General features: G+C 48.4%; 1 protein-coding gene across 1 annotated transcript in view; it reads left to right on the forward strand.

The window, feature by feature from the left end:
* Window positions 1-27,444, forward strand: part of Accsl (1-aminocyclopropane-1-carboxylate synthase homolog (inactive) like) — a 53,155-nt gene extending 25,711 nt beyond the window's left edge. The window contains exons 2-16 of the mRNA XM_021627242.2: window positions 11,028-12,790; window positions 16,124-16,659; window positions 17,693-17,752; window positions 18,109-18,179; window positions 18,974-19,043; window positions 19,269-19,335; window positions 20,175-20,272; window positions 20,507-20,584; window positions 20,913-21,013; window positions 22,286-22,375; window positions 23,671-23,716; window positions 23,815-23,956; window positions 25,835-25,977; window positions 26,057-26,210; window positions 27,027-27,444. Coding sequence (XP_021482917.2) covers window positions 12,745-12,790; window positions 16,124-16,659; window positions 17,693-17,752; window positions 18,109-18,179; window positions 18,974-19,043; window positions 19,269-19,335; window positions 20,175-20,272; window positions 20,507-20,584; window positions 20,913-21,013; window positions 22,286-22,375; window positions 23,671-23,716; window positions 23,815-23,956; window positions 25,835-25,977; window positions 26,057-26,210; window positions 27,027-27,205 — 1,881 coding nt within the window. The 5' untranslated portion in view covers window positions 11,028-12,744 and the 3' untranslated portion in view covers window positions 27,206-27,444. The remainder of the gene's footprint in view (window positions 1-11,027; window positions 12,791-16,123; window positions 16,660-17,692; window positions 17,753-18,108; window positions 18,180-18,973; window positions 19,044-19,268; window positions 19,336-20,174; window positions 20,273-20,506; window positions 20,585-20,912; window positions 21,014-22,285; window positions 22,376-23,670; window positions 23,717-23,814; window positions 23,957-25,834; window positions 25,978-26,056; window positions 26,211-27,026) is intronic.
* The last annotated feature ends 390 nt before the right edge of the window (window positions 27,445-27,834 follow it).

Here is a 27,834-nt window from a genome sequence, read left to right on the forward strand (position 1 = left end):
AGATCTGAAGCTCCCAGAGAAACGAGAGCCCTAGACAATCATCGTAATTTCTACCCATTGATGGTCTGGTGAGTGGGGGCTGGGCACATTGCACCAAGTTGTTTTCTGGAGTGGAAAAAAACCAGGTTTCTGGGTGGTGGCTGCTGCAGTACTGTTGTTCGGCTTAGTCACCAGAGGCAGGCTGGGGATGTTGCTGGCTTCTGACCAATGGTCCCTTTGGGAACTGCTGTTTCTGTGCTGGCAGAACTGGGGCAGGTGGGGTGGGGCAGCAGAACTGGAGAGGGTCCCAAGTGCCCTCTGAGGCACCTCATATGAGTCTTTTTGGGGAGAAATTGAACCTGTGTAACCTGATCCCGCAAACGAGTTGGTTTATAGAAAGATAGGATTGATTTGGGTTGGAGGCCAGCAGCTCAGACTAGCTCCTGGCAAAGGGCAGGTGGTCCTCTCAAACTCAAGGGCAGCTGGGTCAGTTCTGAAGGACCTTCCCAACCCCAAATTTTAGTATCCTGTGACTGGGGACTTTCCTAATCAAGTAAATGGGCTGGGTGCTCTGTCCATCTGGCGGTGGGAGGAAGGAAGGCTAAGAACTCTTGATGATAGTCAGTGCTCCCACAGATACTGTGATGCTGGGGAAGGCAGGTCCCTCCCAGTGCCTCAGTTTACCCACTTAAAAAAAAAGTGTGCACGCTCTTTTCAAGACCTTTCTGGTTCTGGAAGTTCGATTTATTTCTGGGGTTTCTGCCTCATCTCTTACCACCTGGAGGTCAGCCAATGAACAAATATTTATAGTTCCCCTGGCATCTTGACAGGTATAGCAGGAGAAAAAAAGTAATTTCCAGGCCAGCCCCCGCCTTGCTGGAGCTTGTCTAGGACATCCAGATGTACACAGACAACTCCATAGATGTCACCGTCAGTGCTACCAGGAGCCACTCAACTCTGGGGGTCCAAAGGGCTAGGGTAGAACTTGAACAAGACCATGCCATCTGGGTGGGATTTATATGAGCTCACGTGAGTCCTAATGAGGAGTCAGAGCTCACGCATACAACATGCAGGATGTACACTGTACAACTCCAGGGGACCAGTGGTAGCAACTGATATGACACTGCACGCCTCAGTTTCCCCCTTGAATCATAAAAGTTCCTGTCCCGATGTGTGGGGAAAGAGATGAAAGCATACTCCCGGCTGGGTGAATGACACTTGTGATGGCTGACCTCAGGCGGTGGAAGGGAGAAATGGATGGAGGAGTTCCTGGAAGAGTCTGGGTTCTATGACAGTACATCTGGTGGATGAGTTTGGGATTAGCCACCAACTGTGATGATTTTCCCATAAACTGTGTGGTGAGATGGTTCTGGTACATCTGCAGGGTCTCCTGGGGGAGCTGTTTTAGGAAAATGTTTTTGAAACACTGGAACAAGGGCCCCAGGAGACCAGAGTTCTCTTCCTCACCCTGCAGGGATCTTGGACCACTCCGTGTATTTGGTGTGTCTGAGCTCCTGTACTCCCCCACCCCCTGTGTCCCCACTGGGGAAGGAGTGTTATGGAGGCTGGGCCCTTGGTTCCTTGATTCTCCATCCAAAAGGTCAAAGATGCAGGTGCTCAGGAGAGGTTTGGCTTCTCAGAGACCAGTATGACCCCAGGCAGGCAGCTCAGCCACGTTGGGATGGATCTGGGCTGGGGAATCTGGCCAGTCTTAAACACTGCATGCCTATACCTGCTGTACCAATATTGAGCTGACCAGAAGAAGCCTCTACTCACTGTGGGGCTGGGGAGTGACATCTTAGCTTGAGTCTCCTGACTGCAGCTGACATGCAGAACTTGAATTCAGCCAGCGTCTGACTCCCTCTTCTCTCAGGAAGCTGAGGGTCCTTTGCCTTGGGCCTGGGCCCAGCACCCTTAAGAAAAATAACAGAAGAGTTTCTAGGCTCACGATCAAGAAAAAAAAAACCTCTCATTAAAACTTAAAATAAACATAAAACATAAAACTCATCCTGTAATAATAGAACTCACGGCAGTTTCTTCCGTTCTTGCCATGCTTGCTACAGGCTTCACAAGGTACTAAAGCAGCTTGCTGTTTCTCTTCTTAAAAAAAAAAAAGAAGAAGAAAAGAAAAAGAAAAAGAAAAAGAAAAAGAAAAAGAAAAAAAGCTACAGTTCAGCTGGTAGTCTGTGCCTGCAATCCCAGCACTTGAGTGGCTGGAGCAGTTGGGTCAGGATTCTGGGCTAGATCAGGCTGCATAGCCCATATGGGCTAGATCAGGCTGCATAGCCCATAACTGAATGCATATGAAATGGGGTCTTCTGTAGCTGGTGCTTCTCATGTAGGATAATGATGTCAGTGTTTCTGTGTGGTTCTCTCAGTACCTCGTTCCCTTTTTAGTCTTGAGTAGGACTCCACTGAACAGGTGCAGCACAGCATACCGTTCACTGATAGTTCACTGGACTGGGTTGTTTCCACTTTGGGTCTGCTGTAAGCAGTAGTATGGACATTTGTGTGCCAGATTTGGTTTGCACATTTGTTTTTCATTCTCTTGGGTGTAGATCTAGGAGTGGAGTTGCTGGGTGATAATATAAATCTGCACGTAGCTTTTTGAAGATCTACCAAACTAGTTTCCAAAGTGGCTGAACCATTTTACAACACAGCCACGGTCCCCATTCTTGCCCATGCCTTGATACCGTAGGGGGACTCCACAGCAAATGGTAACCACGTGGCCAGACCAAACGTGCCTAGAAAGAGTCTGTGGAAGTGGCTGAGAAAGGCTGGAAATGTTTCCAAACCCGAACTCTCAAAGGCTGACGGGTGCCCAGACTACATACGATTTCTGTGTGTTTTCAGGGGTGTCTCTAGATGGCATCAACATTTGAGTCAATGGACTCAGTAAAGAAGGCGGTTGTGTATTACCCTTGCTCCAGGAAGATGGAGGAGGAATCCACCCCTTGGCCTGTCAGCTTTTTGAACTGGGATATCTGTTTTCTCCTGCTCTTGGGTGGGTCTCTTCACCGCAGTGTGGACATAGCCTCTGGCTCTCTCGTCTCTCCGCTTTCAGGCTGCAAACCATGGGCTCCTCAGCCTGTGAACCATGTCAGCCGGTGTCAGTCCCTTCAAGGAACCCCTTCGTACTGGTACGTCATCATGTAGACAGTGTCCTTACCTATGTCAAGTTGATTCTGTTGGAGGAGAGACACATTTCCTGTCTTACTTCACTGTGGACAGAGAGCAAGTCTTTATGCAATTTCACTTCTTTTTAAACCAGCTGAGACCTGTACTTCATCCATATATGTTTGAGAAAAATTTATATTATGGAGCTGGAGAGATGGCTCAGTGGTTAAGATCATTTTGTTCTTTCGAAGAGCCTGGGTTCGGTCCATGTACCCACTCTGGGTACGACTACCAGTAGCTCTGGCTCTAGAGAATCCAGTGTCCTCTTTTGGACCCTGCAGACACACACACTTGCACATAAAGAAAAACTTTTTTTTAAGAGATGTGCTATTCTGTGCCATAAAGGGGGAGGGGGTGGCAAGTGAGATAAAGCTCAGTAGGTAAAGTTGCTTGCCACCAAACCTTATGACCTGAGTTTGACCCCTTGAATCCCCATGACGGAAGGAGAGGACCAAGCCTCACACCAAGAGAGTTGTCCTCTGCCCACCACATGTGGTATTCTGCTGCCGTTGAGTGAAGAGTTCCATCCATGCCTGCTGGATCTAGCTGGCTTCTGATTTGCTCAAGTGTCCTGTCCCAGGGCTGCTGGTCTGCCTACCAGACCCATTAGTAAAAAAAAATCTACAGCCATCACAGCTGAATTATCTATTTCTCTCCTTATTTGTGACTACTGTCCTTTAAAACTGCTTCTTGCTAGTCTTTTAACATGCTAAGCTCAGGGCCTTTGCGTCTCCGACAACCATGATGTCCTCGTCGTCTGTGTTCTTCTGTGTATGTGGTATGTCCCTGCATGCTCCTCTGTGTGTGTTCCTGTGTGCACACTAGGGAGGATCCCAGCAGACGTTCTAGGGGGTCTTTCGGGCACTTTCTATCTAGTTTTAAAATTTTTATTTTCTGGTGACATTTGCCTTTAACGCCAGCACTCAGGAGTCAGGAGCAGGCAGATTACTGTGAATTCAAGGCTAACCTGGCCTACATACCAAATTCCAAGCCTACCATGACTATATAGTAAGACCCTATCTCAAAGAATATTTAGTGTGTGTGAACGTGAGTGTGCGTGTGTGTGTGTGTGCGCACATGCCTGTGCCATGATACACATGTGGTCATCAGAGACCTGAACTCACTGCTGTCCCTCTTTGGTCCTAGATGCTTCACATGCTTTGGTCGTATGCTTCACATAGGCTTTGGGAGGGGACAGGAAAGTCTTGAAAGTTCCTTTTCATTCCAGAGCCCACAACCCCAAGTTCCTTAGAAAACCTGATTCTGCTTGTGCACCAGTCCAAGGGCTTGCTGAGGTGGCCCTCCAGATGAGCAATTTGATCTTGAAGCTCACCAAGCCATCACCTAGGAAAGAGGTGTAGTCTAAACTGGATACCCTGGGAGGCAGGACAGTCCCTATAAAGGGGGGGGGGGTTTTCCCAGAAAATGACTGCTTTGGCTACAGTTCATCTTAGCAGTCAAACTGTTTTCCAGAGAGAGAGAGAGAGAGAGAGAGAGAGAGAGAGATAGAGATCTCCATCTCTTGTTTTTAAGGCTCTTCCTTTCCTAGTCACAACAAGAATACCAACAGAATTTCTCAGAATCTCTGATTCATTGGATACAAAGAGTCTAGACCTGAACTTTTTTTTTTTTTTTTTGAGAAAGATTCTAATGTTGCCCTGTCTGGCCTAGAACGCACTATGTAGACCAGGCTGGACTCAAACCTCCCGAGTGCTGGGATTAAAGGAACGTGCTACCACACCCAGCCTCACCAAGCTCTGAATGTTTATTTATTTATTTATTTTTGAAACAGGATCTCATATAACCTAGGCTGGTCTCAAATTTGGCTATGTAGCCAAAGATAACCGTGAACTTTTGGTCCTTCTGCTTTCACCACCTGAGTGTGTGCACAAGCACACCGGGTCTAGTGGCTGCTGGGAATTGAACCCAGCACATCTTGCCAGGCAAGCACTCTACTGCCTCAGTTACATCCTTAGTAAGTTTCTTTCTTCTCTTCCTCAGACTCTCCTGGCTTGGCCCTCAGATCCTGGATATGGAGCTCTGCTCTCATTCCTGTTTCTCAGAGACAGAGCTATGGAGAGCCAAGGTCCCCTCCCCTTACTTCTTCAAGATCCAGAAGGACCGCCTGCTGCCTGTCTATTTTTATCCCAGGAGCTTTCTCAAGGAGCAGGCACATGAGTCCCAGCCAAGGCTGGTCCCTGTGGAAAACCTCCCCTCATGGGGAAGGAATCTGGGGGATTTTTTTTCCCCCTTTGGGTCCTGGATTAGAGCCTTCAACTTTTGTTCCTCGCTGATTTATGGGGGTTTTTAGTTGTTGACATGTTGTTTTGTTGGAGTGAAGGCAATAGGGAGTTGTGAACTGGATCTGTTCATCATGTCTCAAGTAGTTGGTGGTCTCCTGCGGTCTGGGTATATCTGTAGTGGGATGGAAACAGCTCTGTGTGGGGATGGAGGTAAGAGCTAATGTGGGTACATGGCCTAGTCCCTAGAGTGCAGGCTGTGTGCACAAATATGAGAGCCTGAGTTCACATCCTTAGCACATGCATAAACATCCAACTGTAGCAGTGTGCGCTCCCCAGTGTGTGCTGGGGAGGCAGAGGTGAGGGTCCCACAGGCTCCCACGGGGTGGGCTGGAGAGCAGAAAGAGAACTAACATGGCTTCAACAGCCCTTCGCAAGACTCCTTACTCATGCTCACAAGGCCCCTACGAGGATGGCATAGTAAGGGTCCCAGTGTTACATGTGGCAAAGTGAGACCAGGAGAACCACCTAGGCAACACACCCAAGGTCTCCCAGGAACGACCATTTGCAAGAATTTTTCCCTCTGTGTGTGGAGGTGGGAAAGTAAGCCATGTCTGTGTCCTCCTCATAAGGTCCCAGTGACAAACCAGAGCTTGATTCTACCAAAGTTTGCCCTGGGTAACCAATGAGTTTATTGGGCTTACTTAAAGCGCACGGGCAGGGAGTTTGGAGAGATGGCTTGTGGTTAAGAGGACTAGCTGTTCTTCCAGAGGACCAGGGTTCAATTCCTAGCACCACATGGCAGCTCCCAACTGTCTGTAATTCCAGTTCCAGGAAATCCGACACCCTCGTGCAGACATACATGCAGGCAAGACACCAATGCACGTGAAATAAAAATAAGTAGGTCATCAAAACAAAATCAAAACAAAACTATTGCCTTTGTTCTCAAAGGATGCAGTCTGAGCCCAAATTATTTCAAGGAAGGAAGGAAGGAAGGAAAGAGCATTGGCAAGGGCAAGGAGCTATGGGCAGGAGTGAGGGTGAAAGCAGCCATCCTGGAAGGCCTACACCCCGCAGGGATGACATCATCCCCGTGGCTGTGCAGATGGATAACCCTCCTGTTAGCCTGCCCCAGCCTCTGTTCTAGCCCAAGGCCACGTGTGTTTAGGGTAGAATTGCAAAAAACGTGGTTGGGCAGAGTGGCTTGATATTCAGGTGAGTATACTTCCATGACCCTCACCTCGACCTCCTCCTACAAGGGACTGTTAGCCCAGTGTGATGGGCTCTTGCAAGCAGACACCTCTGTTTTTGTTTATTTTTGAAGATGGCGGCTGTTTTGCTCAGGGGACAGTGCTGTGTAACACCACGGAGGGCAGGAGTCTACACCCAGGGTTCGGAGAACATCCCACTGGCCCATTTTCCTCTGAGGTAAAGCCTCAGCTCTGCCACATAGTAGCCATGACACAGGACCAGCTGTTTCTGCTCATAAAACTGTGTCCTTAACATGGGATTGTAATCCTTGGCTTCCAGTGAATGAGAGGATTCTGTGTGTGCATGGCCTGGGCACCTGCCCTTGCTTCCTCAGGGCTCTTGGATGCGTGGCATCATTTCTTGAGAGTTGGTGGCCTGTGCAGTCCCTGCCCCCACATGTCTGGGGGTCCAGGACTTGTTTTTCTTGATCTGGGAGCTTTCCTTTTTATCTGCCTTTGGATGAGGTCTGGACAGTAGTAATGTCTGAAGATGTCCATTCTTCCTGAGAGGAAAAACATCTGAAGGGAAGCCCAAGGACAGCCCAGCCGTCCCACTATGGGGTATGCAGTATCTTTATTGTAGGAAACACCTGTGGAGGAGGAAGGCAATGGAGCGGAGTGGGGGTGGGTTGGGGGTAGGGTGGGGGTGGAGGTAGGGCAGCAATGATGAGCCCTGGGACAGTAACTGGGCTGTCAATCCATTACCCTTTGAGCCCAACCTTGGGAAATGTACTCCAGCTCTTTGAACCTCAGTCTTGGTATCTGAAAATGGGGTGATAAAAATGATACTTGTGTCTGGGCTGAGGAGCTTGTTTCACTTCTGCCGCTGTGAGGCAAAGTAGTGGAACTTGAGGCAACACCTTGTTGTTCATTCTCACAGTCCTGTGGGTTGATAGGCACAGCTGCCTGGTGCTTCTACTTCCTCGGGTATTGCCAGGATTACCCGTGATGTGTCCAACAGGGGCTCCTCCAGGGCTGGCATCTGCAGGATGCCTCTACCCGCTCAGTAGAGAGTCGTGTGGGTTGTCATACCCTGTAGACTTCAAGGCTGAGCCTTCTTCCATCCAGCGAGGGCCGATACTGTGCAGCATTGGCTTGTAAAGGTGTGTACCGATGTGGTTTTGTCCACAACAGCTCCCTTGGCCAAGTCCAGAGCCATGGCGTGTGCAAGGGCACAAATCCATCATTTTCACTGTGGGCCACCGGGGTAGGCTAAGGGGATAAAGCTGTTACATATTGGTAACAGTGTAAGACAGGGTGTCTGGCGAAAGAAAAGGCAGAAGGAAAGTGCTTCATGAGCAGAGCTCTAGGGGCTAAGGGAGTGCCCCCTTCCCTTCCCCGGGGTCTGAAAAGTTAGAGCAGGGAGCAAGGCACGCAGGGAACCAGAAAGAAGGGAGATGTAGAGATAGTTTCAGAGTCTGCATCTGGGCAAATCAGGGTCAACAGAAGCCGAGGAGGCGTCTCTGGGGACAAAGAGGAGACTCTGACAGGAAAGTACTGGGAAGGCGCATGGGGGTAGAGAAAGTCCCATGGAAAGTCACAGTCCTTAACAGAAAGAGGTCCCTCGGGGGAGAGGGGAGGTGGGGGCGGGGTGTGACAGTAAGAACAGTCAGCAGGACTCCCTCTGGAATGTTCCTTGCAACAGCTTCAGTCTCAGGAGACAAGCAAGCCCACAGTTAAGTGGGGCTCAAAGGGGAAAGGCAGACACAATGGAAGCATAAGCCATCAGGTGGGGGATGGGTGGGCAGGTGACAGGGCAGACTATGGAAGGATGAAAGTCAACTCCTCTTCACCATTTTACACTCTCTCAGCCCCTCCTCCTGACCTGCCTTGGTAGTTGAGAAAATACTGTCCAGAGATGCCTAGCTACTTACCCAGGGACACACAGTATCAGAATCTTAGCTGAGAATTGAACATAAGTCTTGACAATTCCCCATCAGCCCTCAGCACTCCATATTACCACAGAAAGACCAGTAGCCCTGACTAGGAGTCCTCCAGGGCTCCTGACTTCCCCTCCCAGGGAACGGAGCACAGAGTGTCCTACTGCCTAGCTCCTGGCTTCTTACTCTAGCATATTTCCAAGGGCTGGGGGTCACTGGACCTCCCTGGCGTGTGGGTGTCCAGTAGATGGCATCTGTGGGAAATACAATACCTCTGTATCAGAGCAGCATGCCAAGCCCCGCTGGGGAATGGAAATTTGCTAGCTAGGGTAGGAAGACCCTGGAGGAAGCAAATGGAAAGAGCCCAGGGACAGCGGATTGCAGCCCAGCAGAGCTGAGCTCTGGCAAGCGGCCTTATTCATATTTGAAGAGAGGAACTGGATGCCGGTCATGCTAAGAGCTGGGAGGGAGGGCGTCTTGCCATCACAGCCACTCTCAGCAGCCTAATGAGATGGAGGAAAGAGCCCCCAGAGAAAAGATAGGAGGTGGTGGGGCAGGGAGCAGAGGAGGGAGGAGGGGCAGGGAGCATCAGTGTGGGTGGAAGAGCCACTGAGTTTGCTTTCAGATATGATTCTCAGCTTTCTGGGATGTCTGGGGAGAGCATGGCTTCTCCATTACCTCATGTACGTGAAGATAAAGGTTAGGGTGGGTGAAAGGGCTCTGAGGCTCATATACAATTCCTCTAGCAAAGGGCTCACCCCAGGGGTTGAGGCATTAAGCCTGGGTGAGGCATGACATTGGTTACTGTAGCTTCTGGAGTAACTACAGCAGGGCAGAGAATGCTGTACTGGGGCTCACAGAATTCCAGGTAGAACCTCACAGTGAAGACATTCTCCAAGTGATTCCAAGCCTAGGTGTACCCCACATGGCCCTAGGCTGCTGCCTGCCCCCAGCCCCATAATGGAGTAGGTTACCCATGACAGACAGAGCCAGGAAAAATAGGCTCCCCCCACCCACACATTTAGAATAAAAGCCAAAGCTTGGTTTGCTACCTAGGGAATCAATCCATTTTCCATAGACAGCAGTCCTGGGATCATTCCTACCCCAGGGCCTTTGCATTTGCTGATGCTCTGCCTGGAAGACTACTTCACAGAGATACACACAGGCTGCTCCTTGGATTCCTGCAGGTCTTTGTCTGGCTCGCTATTTAATAGCATCATCTCCTGCTTTCTCTCAGTCCTGGGATGCATGTGGCCCACAGGCTGCTGGGCGATTGCCTAATGAGTATATGTCAATGACTGAACAAGGCTAATTTGTTCCTGCTGCTGTCCAACAGAACCAGATGTCATTGTTTGCAAATTGGGTTCAAAATTCCCTGGAAAGAGACAGCAGATTTTGGGGTCTGACTTCCCATGCAAATACTAGACAAGTAAACAAGAACAATGACTTGGCACCTGCTGTATTCTCTGTCTCCATTGGCTAAGGGAAGGAACATACAAACTAAATTATCAGTCCTTTGCTAGAACTGATTGGGTGGGGTCTGAGTGCTCAGGACCATGGGGGGTGGGGTGGGGTAGCTGAAGCCTGGGCCATAACAGGGGGCCGCAGGCAGGAAGTACTTTCTAGAGAGAAGGGGCCATTCTGAAGGACAGGCTCTGCAGGCTGAATGGTTTGAGGAGGTGGCACCCAAGAGGAGGCCAAGGCCATTGTGGCCTGCCTCCTCTTCAGCCTTATACTCCAGATCATCTCAAACAGATAAGTGTGGCCAAAGATAAGGCCACACTACAGGGGCTTTCGTCAGAGACCGTCTCTGTGGTCCAGGAAGAGGCCACTTTGGGCCTGGCTGAAGCCTGACCTGCACTAAACCTAATGCAAGTAGTGTGAATTGGATTAGGTTGAAGAACCCTGCTGGGCTCAGTGTGGCCACCGGTGAATCCGACCCTTTCCTCTCAAACTGCTGGGAAGTCTGTCATGGGAGGCTCTTAGCCCTGTGACGGAAAACAGAGCCCCGCTACAGATTCCAGGTTGTAGCCACAGCTCCGGGAAGCCAGGTCCTTTCAGGGACGTTTTCCATGTATGAGACACTGGCCAAGGTACCCACTCTGTCCCAGCTCCCATCTTCAAAAATGCAGCCTCTGGGCCACCCGGGGTGGTGGTGGTGCAGGGAGTAGTCTCCCACCTGGCAGTAGGCCTCAGCACCTCTAAACTCCAGCCCTTCCGCAGCCACCTACCACATCCGGGGGCTAAATCGTGACGGCTGTGGACCACACCTGGCCTTTCCTTTTTCCACATTTCAGCAGCCTTCCTTGGTCTGCACTGTGACTGCCTTAGGGTCAGCATGCAGCAAGAAAATAAGGATTTAGCGCCTCCTGTTGGCAAAGCCAGGTTATGTCTGAGTGAGCAGAGGTGATGCCCCCTCCTCCCCTTCCCCGCCCCAAAGAGGAGACTCCCAGCCAGCAGTTTGTGGCAGGTTATAAACAAAGAATTTTTTTTTTCTCTAGGAAACTCTTCCTTCTGCTGCCAACATTCGCCAAGAGCACAGACTGTTTAACTCTCAAGTTCTCATCTTCACTTGTTAATCAAAATATAATACAATACAATATAGACGAATGTTAAACAAACATACCCAAGATCCCTCCTGTCTTTGGACCACGGGGCAGAGAAGCCAACAGTCCACACCTCAGATTTGCCTTAGGGCATCCGCTCACGGCCCACTCTCTCATCCGTTTCCTCGCACAGTATTGGCTGCCATTACTATCACGAACCTTGAGACAAATGACTTTGGGAAGGCAAAACGTTTCTTTCCATGCATGGTTTGGAAGGTTTCAGGCCACCAGTTCTTGGCCGTGTTAATACTGGGCTAGTGACCAAGCAGCATGTCTCCGTGGGGAGCAGCTGGTACAGAGAAAAAAAACAGAGACAAAGGTCCCAGGGCACTTGCATACACTCATGCACTCACACTCACACATCACACACACACACGCACGCACACACCCACAAGATCAACAGCACAGCTTTAGGAACCAACCATTTAGGCTTAGGGGGGGAATTTCAAATCCAAACCCCAGCGATGACTGAGCTTCAGTGAGCCAGTCTTCCTCAGACAGACAGCAATACACAAGACAGCCGAAGGCATCTCTCCTTAGGGGTTTAGACACGGGAGCTGCAAAGAAACAACTCAGAGAAATGAGTGGGGCGCATTGACCATTAAAAAATATTTAATGCTACTTTAAAAATGAAAGACATACCGAGGAGGAAAAGCTGTCGTGTGGCAAGAGCGTGGACAGTCCAGAGTCCTGGCCCCCCTCTAGACCTACTGCATGGGTACCCTGGCTGTACCCCAGACATTTTTCTTTCTTTGAGACAGGGTCTCACTATGTAAAACAGGCTGCACTTGAACTCAAGGAGACCCACATGTCTCTGCTTCTCAGGTGCTGGGATTAAATGTGCCACCATGCCTGGCTGGTTTTTCTTTTGATGAGAACAGGGACCCGGGTATTCTGGGAGGTTAGCCTCCCTTGGGTCCACCGCTGCTCTTGGTCTGTCAAGGCAAGCTCAGATACAGCTGAGAGGCATTCATGTAACCCCTCTGCCCTGTTGTGTCAGCACGCATGTATCTCCACACCACCTGGGAGGCAGAGTTCCTGACCTCTGCTTTTAGCAAGGAGAAAGGGGAGGCTTGCCGAAGCCACAGGGCAGGAGGCCCTCAGTCCTGGCTGGGCCTTAGGGGATGGTGCCTGAGATTCCTGGAGCTTCCTCTCAGGCTTCCTTGTGCAGTGGTCCCTCCTGTCCTGCTTAACCCCACACCAGCCTGCTGTCACTTTTGGCCTCAGAAACGTGGAGGAACCATAGGCTCCTTTGTGCTTTGAACAGGCCCCTCTTGCTCTGGCAACCCTCAACACTCTGAGTGCCTGATTCACCTGGATTCTCACCTGTGCACTCGGCTGAGGCTCTAGCCTCCTTCGAAGCGCAGAAGCCCTCACAGCTTGCAAACTCTGCAGGTGATGCCAATACTCTTCATATTTGCTTCAGCCTGACCCTCCACCGAGCCAGTTCTTTGGAATGATGCCAAGGCCGTTTTGGTAATAGGGAGCTCCTGGCAGAGCACTCTAGAAAGGAAAAGAAGGCTGGCATTACCATTGAGAGCCACCTTAAAAGAGAAAGGAGGTGGGCAGTGGAGCAAGCTTCCGGTCCCTGAGGCAGACACTTCCAGCAGGCATGAAGACTTTAGACTGCACAGATATGAGTGAAAGAAGAAAAGAGGGTAAGTTGGTAAAAGACAAAAACTGTGGGATGTGGAAGGAGTAGGAAATTTGGGCCATGGTTCCCTGGCGCTTTAAGGCAGTGCGGGAGGGTTATGGTCAGGAAGGTTATGGTCAGCTGGCATAGACATAACATTGTAGCAACATTATCCTTAAAGTTGGGGCTTGAGAACTGGGCAAGGAGGTTACAGAAAAAAAAAAGCCACAGCAATCTCTAGTATTTCAAGTTCTGACTCTGTGTTGGGTTACACACATGTGCTCGGACACATAAGGCACATGAACTACAGGCTGGCGTGCTTGGAACCTTCCCTGACAAAAGCATCCTACTCGTGGGATCTGGTAGGCTCAATTCATTCCTTTGAGCCTCTCATCTGTAAAGTGAGACTTAGGGAACCGACTCAAGGGACAGACCAGGTGAAACCTAGGAGAGCCCTGCAGTAGCACTGAGCCAATTCCTGCCTGGCTTCCTCTCCCCGTCCTTTCCTGCTTCCTGGTGCCCTGAAACTCACAGAGCAGGGCTGGTCCTGCCAGCAGCAGCCTGTCTGAGCCTGTTTTAGTGGACATGGAAGATCAGTATATATTGGAAGGTAGGTGAAGGCAGGCTAGGGACACTGAAGCCAAGATATAGCTGAGGGGTTCGGAGCAGAGGACTGATGAACCCCAATACTAACAGTTTGGGGTTAGGCTTTAGGGACACCATTTCTTTGTGCTACAGAATTATTTATGAAAGATGTTTCCTATATAAGACATCTTGGCAGAGATCCCAATTCTAAGTTCCCTAGTAACCTTAAGCCATATTCACTACCTTCTTAAAAATACGTTTTCTAGGAGAACACATTTGTGTGAGCATGCTGTGTGTGTCTCTGTGTGTGTGCAGAAGGGAGAGGTCAATGTTGAGTGTCTTTCTCTGTCACCTTCCTCCTTGTTTTAGCTAGGATCTCTTACAGGGCCTGAAGCTTTGTTTTGGCTAGACTGGCTGTCCAGTGAGCCCCTGAGTGTTGCAGAGTGTTTTAGCACTTTGTTTTCAGAAGCATTAGCTGCGTGTTCTCTGACTACACTCCTTAGAAATAAAGACTCTTTTGGTTCTCACCGCATGACCCATTGAGCCAAAAGACCAGGAGCTTGGCTTTAATTAGCTGAGGTCTCCATGACACATAACAGGTGACTTGAATGGAAGAGAGCTTCAGGAGCTGCAGCGTTGCCTAGGGAGACTAGAAATGAAAGCCTACAGTAGCTGTCATAGCACTAATAGAAAGCCACATGAGCTCAGGATGGATGGACGAGCTCAGGATGGATGGACTGGGTATCGTGGTGGAGGGTGGGGAAACAAGCAAAAGGAAAGTTTTATATTCTAGAACAGAGGTTGGCAACCCTTTTCTAGGAAGGATCGGATAATAAGTAGTTGGAGCTTTGGGAGCTGGTGTGATGGCTCAGCAATTAAGAGCACTTGCTGCTCTTTCAGAGGGCCAAGTTTTGGTTCTTAGCACCTGCATGTCTGCTCACAACGACCTGTGGTTCCAATTCCAGGCTATCCAGAACCTTCTTTTGGCCTTCATGGATGCTGCATGCACGTGGCATGCAACATAATATGATTAAACATCATTCTCTCTCTCTCTCTCTCTCTCTCTCTCTCTCTGTTTTGCTTTCTCTCTCTTTATCTATCTCTCACACACATATGTGTTTGTGTTGGACAGTGTGTGTTTTCAAGACAAAGTTTCTTTGTGTAGCTATGGCTGTCCTGGACTCACTTTGTAGACCAGGCTGGCCTTGAACTCACAGAGACCCACCTGCCTCTGCCTTCCCGAAGTGCTGGGATTACAGGCATGCACCACCACACCCAGCTATAAATAAATATTTTAAAAGATCATTTAAGGGGGCTGGAGAGATGGCCCAGAGGTTAAAAAGAGCACTGGCTGTGCTTCCAAAGATCTGAGTTCAATTCCCAGAAACCACATGGTGCCTCACAACTCTCTATAATGAGATCTGGTGGGCAGGTACGCATGCAGATAGAATGCTGTATAAATAATTTTAAAAAATCATTTAAATAACTAGTTGAAGCTCTGAGAACCAGATAGCCTCTGTCACAACTATTTAGCCCTGCCACTTGCAAAAGTGGTCACAATGAATCCATAACTAAACAAAATCAGTAAAGTACCTTTTCACTTTAAAAGGTGTATCTTGTTTCAAAACAGATACTAAAACTCATAAATAAACCTTAGGCAGAGTTCAGGGAATCATATGAAAGAAGGGGAGTTAGTATGACGTGGAAAGGATAGGAGCTCCACAGGACCAAATATATCTTGGCACAGGGGTCTTTTCTGAGACTGACACTCCACGAAAGACCATGTATGGATATAACCTAGAACCTTTGCTCCAATGAAGCCTGTGGTAGCTCAGTAACCAATTGGTTTCCCATAGTAAGGGGAACAGGGACTATTTCTGACAGAAACTCAATGGCAGGCTCTTTGACCTCCCCACATCCCAAGGGAGGAGCAGTCCTGCTAGGCCACAGAGGAGGATTCTGCAGCCAGCCCTGAAGATACCTGATATACAGGGTCAGATGAAAGGGGAGGAGGTCCTCCCCAATCAGTGGACTTGGAAATGGCAGGGAGGGAGGAGGGTGGGATTGGGAGGGAATAAGGGAGCGGGACACAGCTGGGATACAGAGTTAATAAAATGTAACTAATAATAAAAAAATTAAATTAAAAAAAGGTGTATCTATTTGTATGTCTGCAGACCTGTTCATGAGCGTGCATGTGAAGGTTGGAATCTAGATGTAGCTAATCTTGCTGGCCAACAAGATGTGGGATCCTCTTGTCTCTGCCTCCCCAGAGCTGCAATGTCAGGCACATGCTGCCACACCTAGATTTTCCACGTGGATTCTGGTATTTTGATCCTCATATTCATGCAGCAACCTTACCAACTGAGCCATCTTCCCAGTCCTCGGTTACAGTAGGATGATTTGTTTACTTTGCACTGGGATTGAACGGCAAAACCCCTTCCCTTCTCATGTAGAACCTGAAGAAGCAGGTTCTGTTTTCAGCTCTAGAAGAACCTAGAAAAGGCCAGCTTTCTCCTTTTCTCCTAGAGAGCCTTGCTGAGCTTGCTCAGGACATATTCTAATGGCATCAGCATAGGACGTACCAGCAGCTGGGATGGATATGTAAGGATGCTTACACACGCTCTTGAGAGTTCTGAGCCGTTTAGAGCCTAAGCCCACAACACAGAGGTTGGAGGAGCCAATAATGAGCCTGAGAATCCGTTCTGTCCCCAGTCATGCCAGGACCCTCAGGGAAGGCTATCTTTTGTTTGTACTCAATCTTTCTTCCCTGTAGGCTCCAGCCAGGCTCCTGAAGCCCATGCAAATACCCAGAGTTCAAGTTTCTGGGAAGACACCCTCCCCAAACTCCAAGGTCAGCTGAAGAAATCCGGCAAAAAGAACAAAGCCTTCCTGATGATGCAGGACAAGATGCTGAAGTTGCAGCGGGCCCTTGCGGACCATCTCTTGCAGCAGGCGCAATGCCTCTCACCAGAAGATCAGCAATGCCCACAGGCCTCCTGGAAGCAGGAAAAGAGGATAGGCTACCTACTCTCCCAGACAGTCAACCTCATATGGTCTGAGGCTATAAAGAAACTGAAGTTCAAGGAATTTCTCCCTCACTTGGACTCTGGACGTGGCAACAAAGCTGGACAGCAGACCCTGTCAGTTAGGCCGGACGAACCTAGTCCTTGGCTGGGTGGTTTTGAAACTGCCTTTGTCAGCCACGTTCTGTCCAGTCGTGGGACTGGCATCTCTGATTTTTACCACTTCAATTTCCAGAGCTCTGAGGGCCATCAGACAGACGAATACCACAAAGATGAGAACCCTTCGGTAAGATGGGGGCATTCCTGGAAGCTCCGATCACTGGGATTTGCCGAGTCCTGTGCCAAGTGTTGTGTGTTTACCTTTCGTAGCATAATGGTATAATCACTGATAACTCCCCAGAAGCTGGAAAACGGGGAAAGGAGTGTCTGAGTCCCTTCATCCCTACTACCTTTCCTTTAATTTCGGTGTTTAAATACTAGCAGCCAGTCACTGCACTCACAGTGGTAAATGGGCCTGCCTTTATGAAATGCAATATAGTGCCAGGGGTAGGCAACCATAAGAGAAACAAGCATTTATGTTTGCAATACCATGGAAAGGATGCCCTCTCCATCCATGTGATCTACAGAGGCATCTGAAAAGTCTGAACCAGCCACCCTGTATGATGGTGGCTGTGGTCTTCCCTAGGGTAACAAGCAGCCAACAAAAGGTTTTTAGCCAAGAGGATTGACAGCAGCTCCCCACTCAGAGGGCAGAGTTGTCCCTGGCTGTAGTCATGCTGCCTTCTATTTCCCATCTAAGCTTTGCATGGCCAGCTAGAGACCATCTACTGTTCTAGGGACTGAATCCCATACCTCTATTCTACTGTAATGGCTGCATCTCCTTGGTAACTTGGAAGTCCCTCCATGTGATAGCAGAGATGGGTACAGGCAGGGCTTCTGGTTGGTAAGGAGTCGGAGAGGTTATGCCTGCCATTTGGTAGATTTTCAGCTTTTCTTCTTTTCACTCTTTTGGTCAAATGGATGGTTTTCTCAAGACACAAGTGGTTCACAGAGTCTAACACTTACCATCAAGGTTCACAGAGCACAGTTCTGATTTGTCTCTTGGGGTGGGGATGGGGGACCCGATAACTGCAAAATGTTAGGTTCATGGGAAGTTTTCTGACACTTAACATCATCCATCGCCAGATACCGACTGAACTGTCTTGTGGCATAGTACAATCTTCCAATGGGCTAATCTACCATGGCAATTTCTTGGCATGCCCAAAGGGGTCCATTTAGGATGGAGAAAGATGGCTGAGCTAGATTCCTTCCACTTCCAGGGCTACATCAACCTTGGTACCAGCGAGAACAAGCTTTGCCTCGACCTGATAACAGATAGGGTAAGCAATGTTCTGGGTCTTGTTGAGACTTGACCCCTTGGGGCCCAGTTTCTGGTATACTCCTCGGCTTGTGGAAGGTCCAGGAGGAAAACACAGGCATTGTGGGGAGAGCCAAGATAACTGCTTCTAGAACAACACACCTAGGCCCCTGGCCTGGCTGACTGTCTAGAGAGTGGCCAGAGCTTTGGCTTAGAGAGGCTGTCAGATGTTTCCCATTAAAACACACGAGTATATGACAAGGCTAGCCTCCCTGTGAGGAAGCACTCAGGGCAGAGACGTACACATGAACTAGGAACAAAATAAGGCCCCACTTGACCTCCCTGAACTGCCTATCTTCATGTTCTATTTGTCAACAGCTGAGTCAGTGTGACATGAACCTCATTGACGAGACCCTGCTGCAGCACTGTGACTGGCAAGGACAGCCCCTGTAAGTGACTTTCAGAACTAGGGTCTCTTGCCCACAGGCACCTTTCATCAATCATTGGATCTATGGATATATGTAGATATATACCTGTATATATACAGATACAATTTCCAATTATGTCTATAATCATTGGAAGAATCGCATGTGTCACAGGCTGGCTTCAAACTACCTATACAGCTGAGTGACCTTGAATTCTGATCCTCTTACCTTTTTCTCCTGAGTGTGGGATTACAGGTGTTTATCATGCCTGCTTTTATTGTGGTGCTCAGGGTTCCATGCATGCATTCTAGGCAAGTATCTACCCGCTGAGCCATATTCCCTCTCCCCAAATGCACCATTTTTAAGATAGACTTTCCAGTACTTTTGGCTAATAACCTCCAGGAAATGCTTAGCAGGCATGTCCAGCTTGAGATACAATAGTTATAAATAAGCCCCAAACAAAATCGTTATTTAAAACATTGAGAATTGTCTGATTTTTAAAGCTTGATCACACAGTTCTCAAATACGAACTGTGGAGATGACAGTGTTGCATTCAGGGTCAAAAGGCTGGATTTGCTTAAGAATAAAACGTTCCAAAAGTAGCATCCAGCTATGCTTCAAACCTGGCTTCTCCCACTTCTCAATATCTGTGTGACCCTGGAGAGGTTACTTCTTTAGTCTGTAGCCCCGTAAGGTGAGGTTGGCCCGGGTAGCAAAGAGCTTGTTAAGGTTGGATACTGTGGTTTTTAAAAGAGTGTCATCTGGATCCTGAGTGAGGAAGGGTACCTGCCATGCTGTCTCTTTGGGCCTGTCTGCAGCCTTCGGAAAGAGCTGGCTAACTTCTTGACCTGCTACTGCAAGGCGCCTGTACCCCTTGATCCAGAAAATGTAAGTCAGCTGTCCTCTAGGGTCCCTCTGCCTCATCTGTAGAATACTGAAAGAACCATCAGAGGGCAGGGCACAGCAAAACCCAGTTAAGGAGGGCCCTGGGTGGGGGAGGTCCAGCTAAAGGGGGGCCCTGGGGCCTGCCCTTTGGGAGGAGGGAGGCGGCACATCATACCTTTCTTACACAGGTACTGATTTTGACTTCTGTCTCTTGGACCTCATCCTTAGGTGGTGGTTCTAAACGGCTCCTCCTCTGTCTTTTCTTCACTGGCCACGGTTCTGTGTAACCCGGGTGGTAAGTCGGCAGGCTCTGCTTGCCTTTCCCGGCATGTGGATAGGGACACCTAAGCACTGGACCTCGGAAGAGAAGTCCTGTTGGCCTGAGGTCTCTTCCCCAAGTTCAGGCCATTCTGTCCTGCCAGAGATACCTCTGTATCATTTCTGAGAAATCAAGGGAGTCAGAGCCCTCCTTTCACGTGGAAGAAACATGTAGCAGTTCTCAAAGAGGTGATCTAGATGAAAAGACCCACAAGGCCAAGAGAATGGGAAGGAAAAGATACTTAATCCACAGGTCCAATGCTAGGAACTTTTCTGGGGCATGACATTTAGCTTAGTACAGACAGATTTTTGTTTTTTTTCTTTTCTTTTCTTTTCTTTTCTTTTCTTTTCTTTTCTTTTCTTTTCTTTTCTTTCCCTTCCTTCCTTCCTTCCTTTCTTTTTTTCTTTCTTTCTTTCTTTTTGAAGTTTGCTACAGAGGACAGCTGCCCAGTCAGGGAAAGTGCTTGTCACTCAAGCACAAAGACCTGTGTTTCATCCCTGGAGCCCACATAAAATAGCTGGGAGTGGTGGCATGTACTTGTAATCCCAAGGCTGCGGAGGCAGAGACAGAGGCAGATCCCTAAAGAGTGCTTGGCAGCCAGCCTAGCTCTAGGTCAATAAAGAGACACCATCTTAGCTTCCTCCAGTGTGCTTGCCTCCTCCAGTTTGCTCCCCAAAGAATGTTTAAAAATGGACCACTTTTTATGGCTCTTGAGCTCAAGGATGGAAGAAGGGATTGCTACCCTTGTCTCCTTGGGTTGGGAATCTTACCGATCAGCTTGACTGGAAGACAACTTTGTCTCCTTGTGCTCCTAGATGCCTTTCTGATCCCCACACCATGCCACTGTGGCTTTGCTTTCAGCTCCTACCTCTATTCGAAAGTCGAGCTTATTCCTGTCTACTTGGAAAGCCAGGTGAGAAGGCGGCCCCTTTCTTGCTCAGCCCACGAGGCAAAGGACTGTGTAGCAGCCCTGAGGAGACAGAGGGGCCTTATTCTCTAAGTGATAGTGGGAGCAGGGCAGGTGCCAGCGTGAAGAAGCCATGTGGGGCCAACACCTTGACATGAAGTCCAAAGACTGTGCAGGGCTTGTGGGCTATGAGAAAGTGGGCTCAGAAACAAGCTCCTCTCAGATGCATGTGTCTCCCAGGCCATCGGGATCAACTGGCACACTTTCCGTCTCACCGTGGAAAAGCTCGAGTTTACCCTGGCTCAGGCTAAGCTAAAGGTAAGGGCAAGCGGTTGGGGCTTAATTTCAGGATGATCACTGTTGGCCCTGAAAAGGTTGAGTAATAAGACTCAGATATAAGATATTGGGGGCTTTCCCTAGCTAGGAAAGACAGCAAGGAATTCTAAGTGGCTGACATCACCGCAGAAACTTCCAGAATACTTTTCTTTTCCACTTTGCCGGCAGTGTGGAGTTGCATGCACGAGATCCTATCCAGGCGGTTTCAGGTGTCCTACGTTAGATGTCCCAAGCCATAAAGGATGCTTGGTAGGATTGGGGGTAGATATAAAGGACTTGAATTTACCTTTGTGTTTGGATTTCTTTTCAGGGAAAAAAGGTTAAAGGCCTTGTGCTGATCAACCCACAGGATCCTCTGGGCAGTGTCTATACTGGACTGGCACTGCAAGATTACCTGATCTTTGCCAAGAAGTACGTGTTCCACCCCATCACTCGTAGGCAAGAAGTCAGAAGCAGAAGTAACACCTAAGAGTCCCATTCTGCCTTAGGCCTTGCAGGGAGACTAACCAATGGAGGAAAAGAGGGCCCATTCTCACATTTTTCCTTCTCAGCCTCCTCCCATACAGATACTTATGCAGCTGTTGCAGCATGGCTTTGCTGCCTTCAAACTCACCGCGGCAGAAGTACCTTAACCCAGTACCTGTTTCCAAAGTACCTGGGCTGCAGTGCCAAAGATGGCAGGTGCTCAGAGGCCGGTCACTGCAGGACCTTCAGGGTCACTGCTAAGAACAGGTTAATGACAGTTGCCTCTGGAGTCCCACAGCGGCCCTTCTAGGACAGAACTTGTTTTCTAGAAACAGTACTCAAATGTCCCGACTACCCAGACCAACCAGCAGAGAGACAGACCAGAGAATTCAGGAGGCTACCCCCAAGAACTCAATGGAGTTGAGTGTGAATTCCAGCTATCTTTGGTTGCTTTCCTGTTGCTGTTGTAATACTCTGCAAGAGGAAGGATTATCTGGGCTCGTGGTTCATGGGTACATCATGGCAGGAAGGTCAAGGTTCAAAGAGCTGGTCACGCTGGGATCCATGGGAAGGAGATAGCAAGAATAGTCAGTCTCCTTAGCTTTCTCGTGTGTGTGTGTGTGTGTGTTTGTGGTTCGGGACTCAAGACCAGAAAATGAGGCCACCTACTTTACAGTTGGTCTTCATACATCAGTGAACCTAAATGGGGTAATTCCTCACAACTGTGTCTAGAGGCTGGTCTCTTAGGTGATCCTAGATCCCGTGAAATTCACAATCAGTGAGCTCTGAGACCCTCCTAGGTTGAAGCAACTGGCTCTGTTTTAAGACGTTACTTTCATTTGTGACATGGGGCGTTCCCGAGTGTGGTCGTGGAGTCAGCTACTGGGATACAGGAATATGTTATTTGTATCTAAGAGTAGGAAGGGAGAGTGAGTTAAAACCACAGAACTGGCCAGACGGCTCAGTGGGCAAAGGCCCATGCCACCAAGCCTGACAAACTTGAGTTTGATCCCGAGGACCTATGTGGTTGAGGGCAGAACTGATTCCAACAAGTTGTTCTCGGCCCTCTACCCAGAAATCATCCCCAGTATGCCCACTCAGACATGGGCATGGCCCTCCCCAAATAAAAGGTAATAATTTAGAAAACTGTAGACAGGAAGTAAATCTGTTTTTTTTTGTTTTTGTTTTTTTTTTTTTTTTAATCTCACCCAACTACAGGCACAACCTGCATGTGATTGTGGACGAGAGTTACATGCTGTCCGTGTTTGATGATTCTGTCACGTTTCACAGTGTTCTGAGCATAAAATAGTAAGTTTGTCCCCACTGGTGTCTGGAGAAGCGCCGCGAGCTTCCTGCTTTGCACGGGGGTTTCACGAAGTTGGAACTTGCCTGCCTAGTGCTGCAGAATGAGTTATGCATGAGTAGGAACCGTGACTATGAGCAAAGTGACCTCTGTCTCCATGAGTACTGAGCCCAAAGGCCATTCTGTGTCTCAGTGAAGGCTAGACCAAGGCAGTGAGCGTGTCCCTAAAGGTCAAGGGGGTGGCAGATCAGTCAGTAAAATGCAGGCAAGAGGTTCTGAATCTGAATTTCAAGAACCTGTGTAAAGGGGGCTGGAGAGATGACTCAGAGGTGAAGGACACTGGCTGTTCTTCCAAAGGTCCCTTGTTCAATTCCTAGCAACCACATGGTGGCTCATAACCATCTACAGTGAGATCTGGTCCCTCTTCTGGTGTGCAGGCAGAACATTGTATAAATAATAAATAAATTAAAAAAAAAACTGTGTAAAAAGTCTAGCAACATGTGATCCTAGTGTTGGGGAAGAGGCTAAGAAGCAAAGCCCTGCAGCCATTGGCCACACAGCCGAGAGTGAATGAGGAGCTTCTGGGTCATTGAGAGACCTTGTCTGCCATGGGGGCAGTGAGAGAGGTAGAAGCAAGCCAAAAAGACACTCAGCTTTAACCTGTGTCTTTCATACCTACACACACATACACACAGACACACATACACACACAGATGGACACACACACGGACACACACACACACACACACACACACACACACACACATACACATACATATATGTTTGTATCAAGGAAAGCCACCCCCAAACTGGCCTCTTAATTCGCCTGCCTCCACATCCTGAGTGCTGAAAATATAAATACGTCCCAAATGCCCAACTCAAGCTTTTAGGGCTTAGAATTTGACCATAGGGACAGGATTTCATCAGTGCAAGACAGAGGCATGCCTGCTAGAAGGAACAGAGTCACCGAAGGTGGGGCAGTAGCAGACAGGTGTGCGTGTTCTAGAAATGTGGGCGGCCCTGAAAGGGCAGCTGGCAAGGAGGTGGTTTTAGACCGGATGTAGTAGAGCCACAGTCAAGTTGAGGGTCCTGGATCTTTCCCAGGGTTCCCTGTGGGCTTTTCAGGGGCACCTTGTGTCGACTTCTAGCTTAGCTACCATTGCTGTCTCTCGAACCTGGGCATGTTAGACACTGTCTAGGAGGAACCCAAAGTCCGCCCTCTCCTTTCCATCAGAGAGGTCATTTATCCATCTTTCAACCATTCTCTCAACTTTGATTTTTTTTTTTTTAACTTTTCTAGCTGTCTTGATCCTAAGAAGATCCACATGATCTGGGGAACTAGTAAGGTAAGCCCCAGAAAACTGCCTTTGGTCTAGAAGGAAGGGGAGCCAGAAATACAAGGCAAGAAAAAGTAGATGTCCTTCCCCAACTTCTCTTCCTGCAGGATTTTGGCATGTCTGGCTTCTGCTTTGGTGTTCTTTATACCCACAACAAGGAGGTGGCCTCTGCCGTGAAGGCTTTTGGCTACCTCCATGGTGTCCCCGGCATTGCTCAATACAAGCTGTACCGACTGCTCCAGGACAGAGGTACCAGGCGGGACCCTAGGAGAGCATCTTGACTGGACTTCATGGCTGTGGGGGATTGTTCGGTTTTCGGGGGGGGGGGCAGCACATTTCTAGCATGCACTCAATCAACCTGAGGATATGTTCACTGCCTGAAGTTAAACTGTGGAGATATGAGGCTCAGAAGAGGACAGGGTAGAGATCAGTGAGTGCATGGGTGTGGCTGGAAGATGCGGGACCCGTCTGAAACCAGGTTTGGCTATATTCTGAAAGTCTAGCAGTTTTTCTTTGCTTAGAAAACTGCTTGTGATTGGTTCCCTAAGACGTGAAAAACCTCAGACGTCATCAGCCAGTCAGTCTTCCTTTCCCCCTTTGAGACAGGGTCTCAATATGTAGCCCTAGCCCGAACTCAACATGTATTCCAGGCTGGCCTTGAACTCACAGAGCCCTGCCTCACTTGCCTCTGTTTCCCAATGATTAAAGCATGTGCCACCACATCCATCAGGGAGCAGCGTGTCTCTTTCTCCTGGACCTACTTGCCTCAGGCAAACATTTTCTTTTGCAGACAGTGGCATCATTTTCATTGACTTTTCCAATATGGATAAAGATCATTTCTAGAGGGAACAGAGGAGAAGGGTGCTTGGGGGAGAGTTTGTCTAGCTAGATCTATGGTCCCTAGATTTTCCCCAGGGACCTCAAGAGATTGTTGGACTTGAGAGGAGACCTTCCCCTTTAATGCTATGGCTCAAACATAGAAGAGACTCTTTTTCTTTCATCTCCTATAATAGATTCCAGACCAGAAGGTTTAAACCAGTAGATGGACTATATTGAGACAATCTATCGGATGTAAAGAAAGAAACAAGAGCAGTTAGACAGGTTTAGAAGTAAATGGCTTGCTTTTAGCTTAGGGTGGGGAAAGAAATAGAAAGGAGAAACCTTACTGGCTACCAATCCTCCATGGCGCCAGCTTGTTTTATATGTGGCAGGAACCAGATCTCAGCCCCTTGAAAACTTGTTCTCGGCCTTAGGTGTACCTAAGAATGACCTAGAAACTGCATCCTCGAAGATTTTCTTTTAGCTGCCCCTGGAATATAACATAGGCAGGGGCCTAGAGAGATGGCTCAGTGTTTAAGAGGATGTGCTGCTCTTCCAGAGGACCTGAGTTCTGTTCCCAGTATCAGTCAAGCAAACTCTTGTAACTCCAGTTTCCGGAAGATTCGACTCCATGAGTGCCTGTTACACACCCATAGACTGGCACATACACACATAATTAATTTTTTTCAAGGCAGCGTTTCTCTGTTATAGACCCGGCTGTCCTGAAACTCTCCTGTCCTGTAGACCAGGGTGACCATGAACTCAAGAGATTCCACCTGCCTCTGCCTCCTGGGTGTTGGGATTAAAAGCATGTGCCACCACCACCCAGCATAAATAAAACTTTTTAAAGAAGTATAACACAGACATAAAGGTTTCTGCAACCTCCTCGGGTCACTCTTTGTCTGTTAGTTCTGAGAACAGTGGTGCTGAAGTGTCCCAGATAATAGCTGGCTTGCCCCAAGCCCAGTGTGTCAGGTCCAATAGCATAAGCGAAAGCTTTGAGCATCACTCAGTTGACAACAGTTGTCCTCGTTTTGGGCTTTCCTGGCTACAGGCCTCCATTACCTACACAAAGAGAACATTCCAGCGGACAACTAAGATGCCCACTGTCTCCTCTGGAGTCTTATATGAGAAATGTGTGTGTGGATATTACCAGTTCAGACACAACACAGAGCCACTCTTGTATAGAAATGGCTCATGGCTCACCTGAAGCCTAGCTAAGGAAAATTTGGGAAGAATGTGTTCCCCCCCCCAATCCCCTGCCTTGTCAGCTATAAGATCTGTGATGTTCTTTCCCTCCCCATCCAGAATGGATCAACAGGGTGTACCTGCCTATTAACCTCAGCCGGCTCCAGAAGGCTTTCAGCTATGTCACTAAGAAGCTGAGGGAATTGAATATCCCCTTTTCCAACTGTGGCTCTGGCCTCTTCCTCTGGATCAACCTGAAAACTGTGAGTTCCGGAAAGGGCAGGCCTGGGCTTACCCATTAACTGGACTTGTGCTCAGCCCCGCCCCCTTCCCTTTCCCTAGTACCTGAGCCCGTGCACGTTTGAACAAGAGCAGATCCTTCTCCAGCGCTTCCAGGACAACAAGCTGTTGTTATGCAGTGGCAGATCCTACATGTGTAAGGAGCCTGGCTGGTTTTGCCTCCTCTTTGCAGAAAAACACCTTCAACTAAAAGTAGGTGAGTGCTGCTGTCATCCTCACCCCTGGTCAAATATCCAGGCCCCATCAATTCCTTCCTGACTCATTTATTCTGCCTTCAACAGCTTCTATATGCTCCTTTGTAAACAGGAAGCAACCCATCCCTTAAGTACCCACCTGTCCCTGCATTTCATCTTTTGAGTATACCATGTTTTGTGTCTGCCATGTGTTTGAGAATCTTTTAGACCAGGGCCTTCTTTCTAATAAGCAGTTCTTGCTCATGTGGGACTGGAGCCTAATGGATTCGATGGGCAGGCGGTCATGGCAGCCCTTGCATGTTCTATCAGCATCCACACGCTCCACGTGTTTATTTGAATAATTATTTATAGAATCTCATTACTTGCCAGACACTACCTGCTGAGACTAAAGCAGCGAGCTTCATAAAATTTGTCTTAAAGAAATATCTTATAGTCCAGTGTGGAAAAGACAGGGTCATTCACATTTGCAATCCTGACACTTGGGAGGAGACAGGGGGTCTAAGAGGTCAAGGCTAGCCCGGGCCACACAGAGAAAGACACTATATCAAAAATAATCAAACCCAGTGAAGGTTAAGAGGCAAATAAGCCACAGTACAGACTTTGACATAGACCGTCTATTTCTAGAAGGCTGATGATTTGATTACCAAATTCAAAAAGAGCCAGAAGACGTAGAACAGTTTGCCCTCAAGTTCTATCCCAAAAAAAGGGAGGGCTGACCTCAGCACTCACAAACAGAGGCTCTGATAATCTGCCATGACCTAGCTCTGTGTGGGCTCTACCTGTATGTTCACTAACTCTTTCTCCGTGTCCCCTTCTAGCTATGGATAGGCTCGCCAAGGCGCTCAATGACCACAGACAAGACATGATATCGGAACAAATAGAGGATGCGATCAATGATGTGTGCTTTTGGCCTTCGGGCAGTGGCTCCAGCCAGCCTGCTGTCACAGGCTCAGGGGCCCCTGAACCTAGCCTCTTACCTAGAAGACTGGAGAAGTAATTGGTGCTTCTGTGCTGTCTGACCTCACTCATCAAGGCCCCCCTAAGCAAAATGTCTGCCATTTTTAGAAGCCTTGTTTCTTTTAGTCTTTGCTAGTTATTGTGTACACAAAAATAATGTTTTTATTGTGATGGGAGTGGGAGGGCCCTGGAGGGGTAAAGGGAATTCCCTGGATTCCTTTTTAGATGGCTTTGTTTTAATATTTAGCGTTTAATAAATGTCATTCTCTATTTTCTCCAGTTCCAGGCCTGTTTTATTTCTGCTACACGTTTCTCTTTGAAGGAAGATATATATATATATATATATATATATATATATATATATATATATATATTTTTTTTTTTTTTTGTCCTAAGTTCTTTGGAAAGTTTGCATGTGAAGAATACTAAGAATACTGTCAGGGAGAGATTCTGGGGCATAGCTTAGAGGGTAAGAGTGCTTTGCTCTGCAAGTATCCGGACCTGATTTCAAATCCCCAGTACCCCATGTAAAAACCTGGGCATGGCTTTGTGTACCTGTATCCTCAGCACTGAGGGGGCAGGGCATAGACAGGGGGACCATAATATCTCACTAGCAATTGAGTCTAACTGAAATGTCAAGAAATCCTGTCCTAATGCAACAAGGTTGAA

Source organism: Meriones unguiculatus, chromosome 18 (assembly GCF_030254825.1).
Source record: "Meriones unguiculatus strain TT.TT164.6M chromosome 18, Bangor_MerUng_6.1, whole genome shotgun sequence".
Lineage (NCBI taxonomy): Eukaryota > Metazoa > Chordata > Mammalia > Rodentia > Muridae > Meriones > Meriones unguiculatus.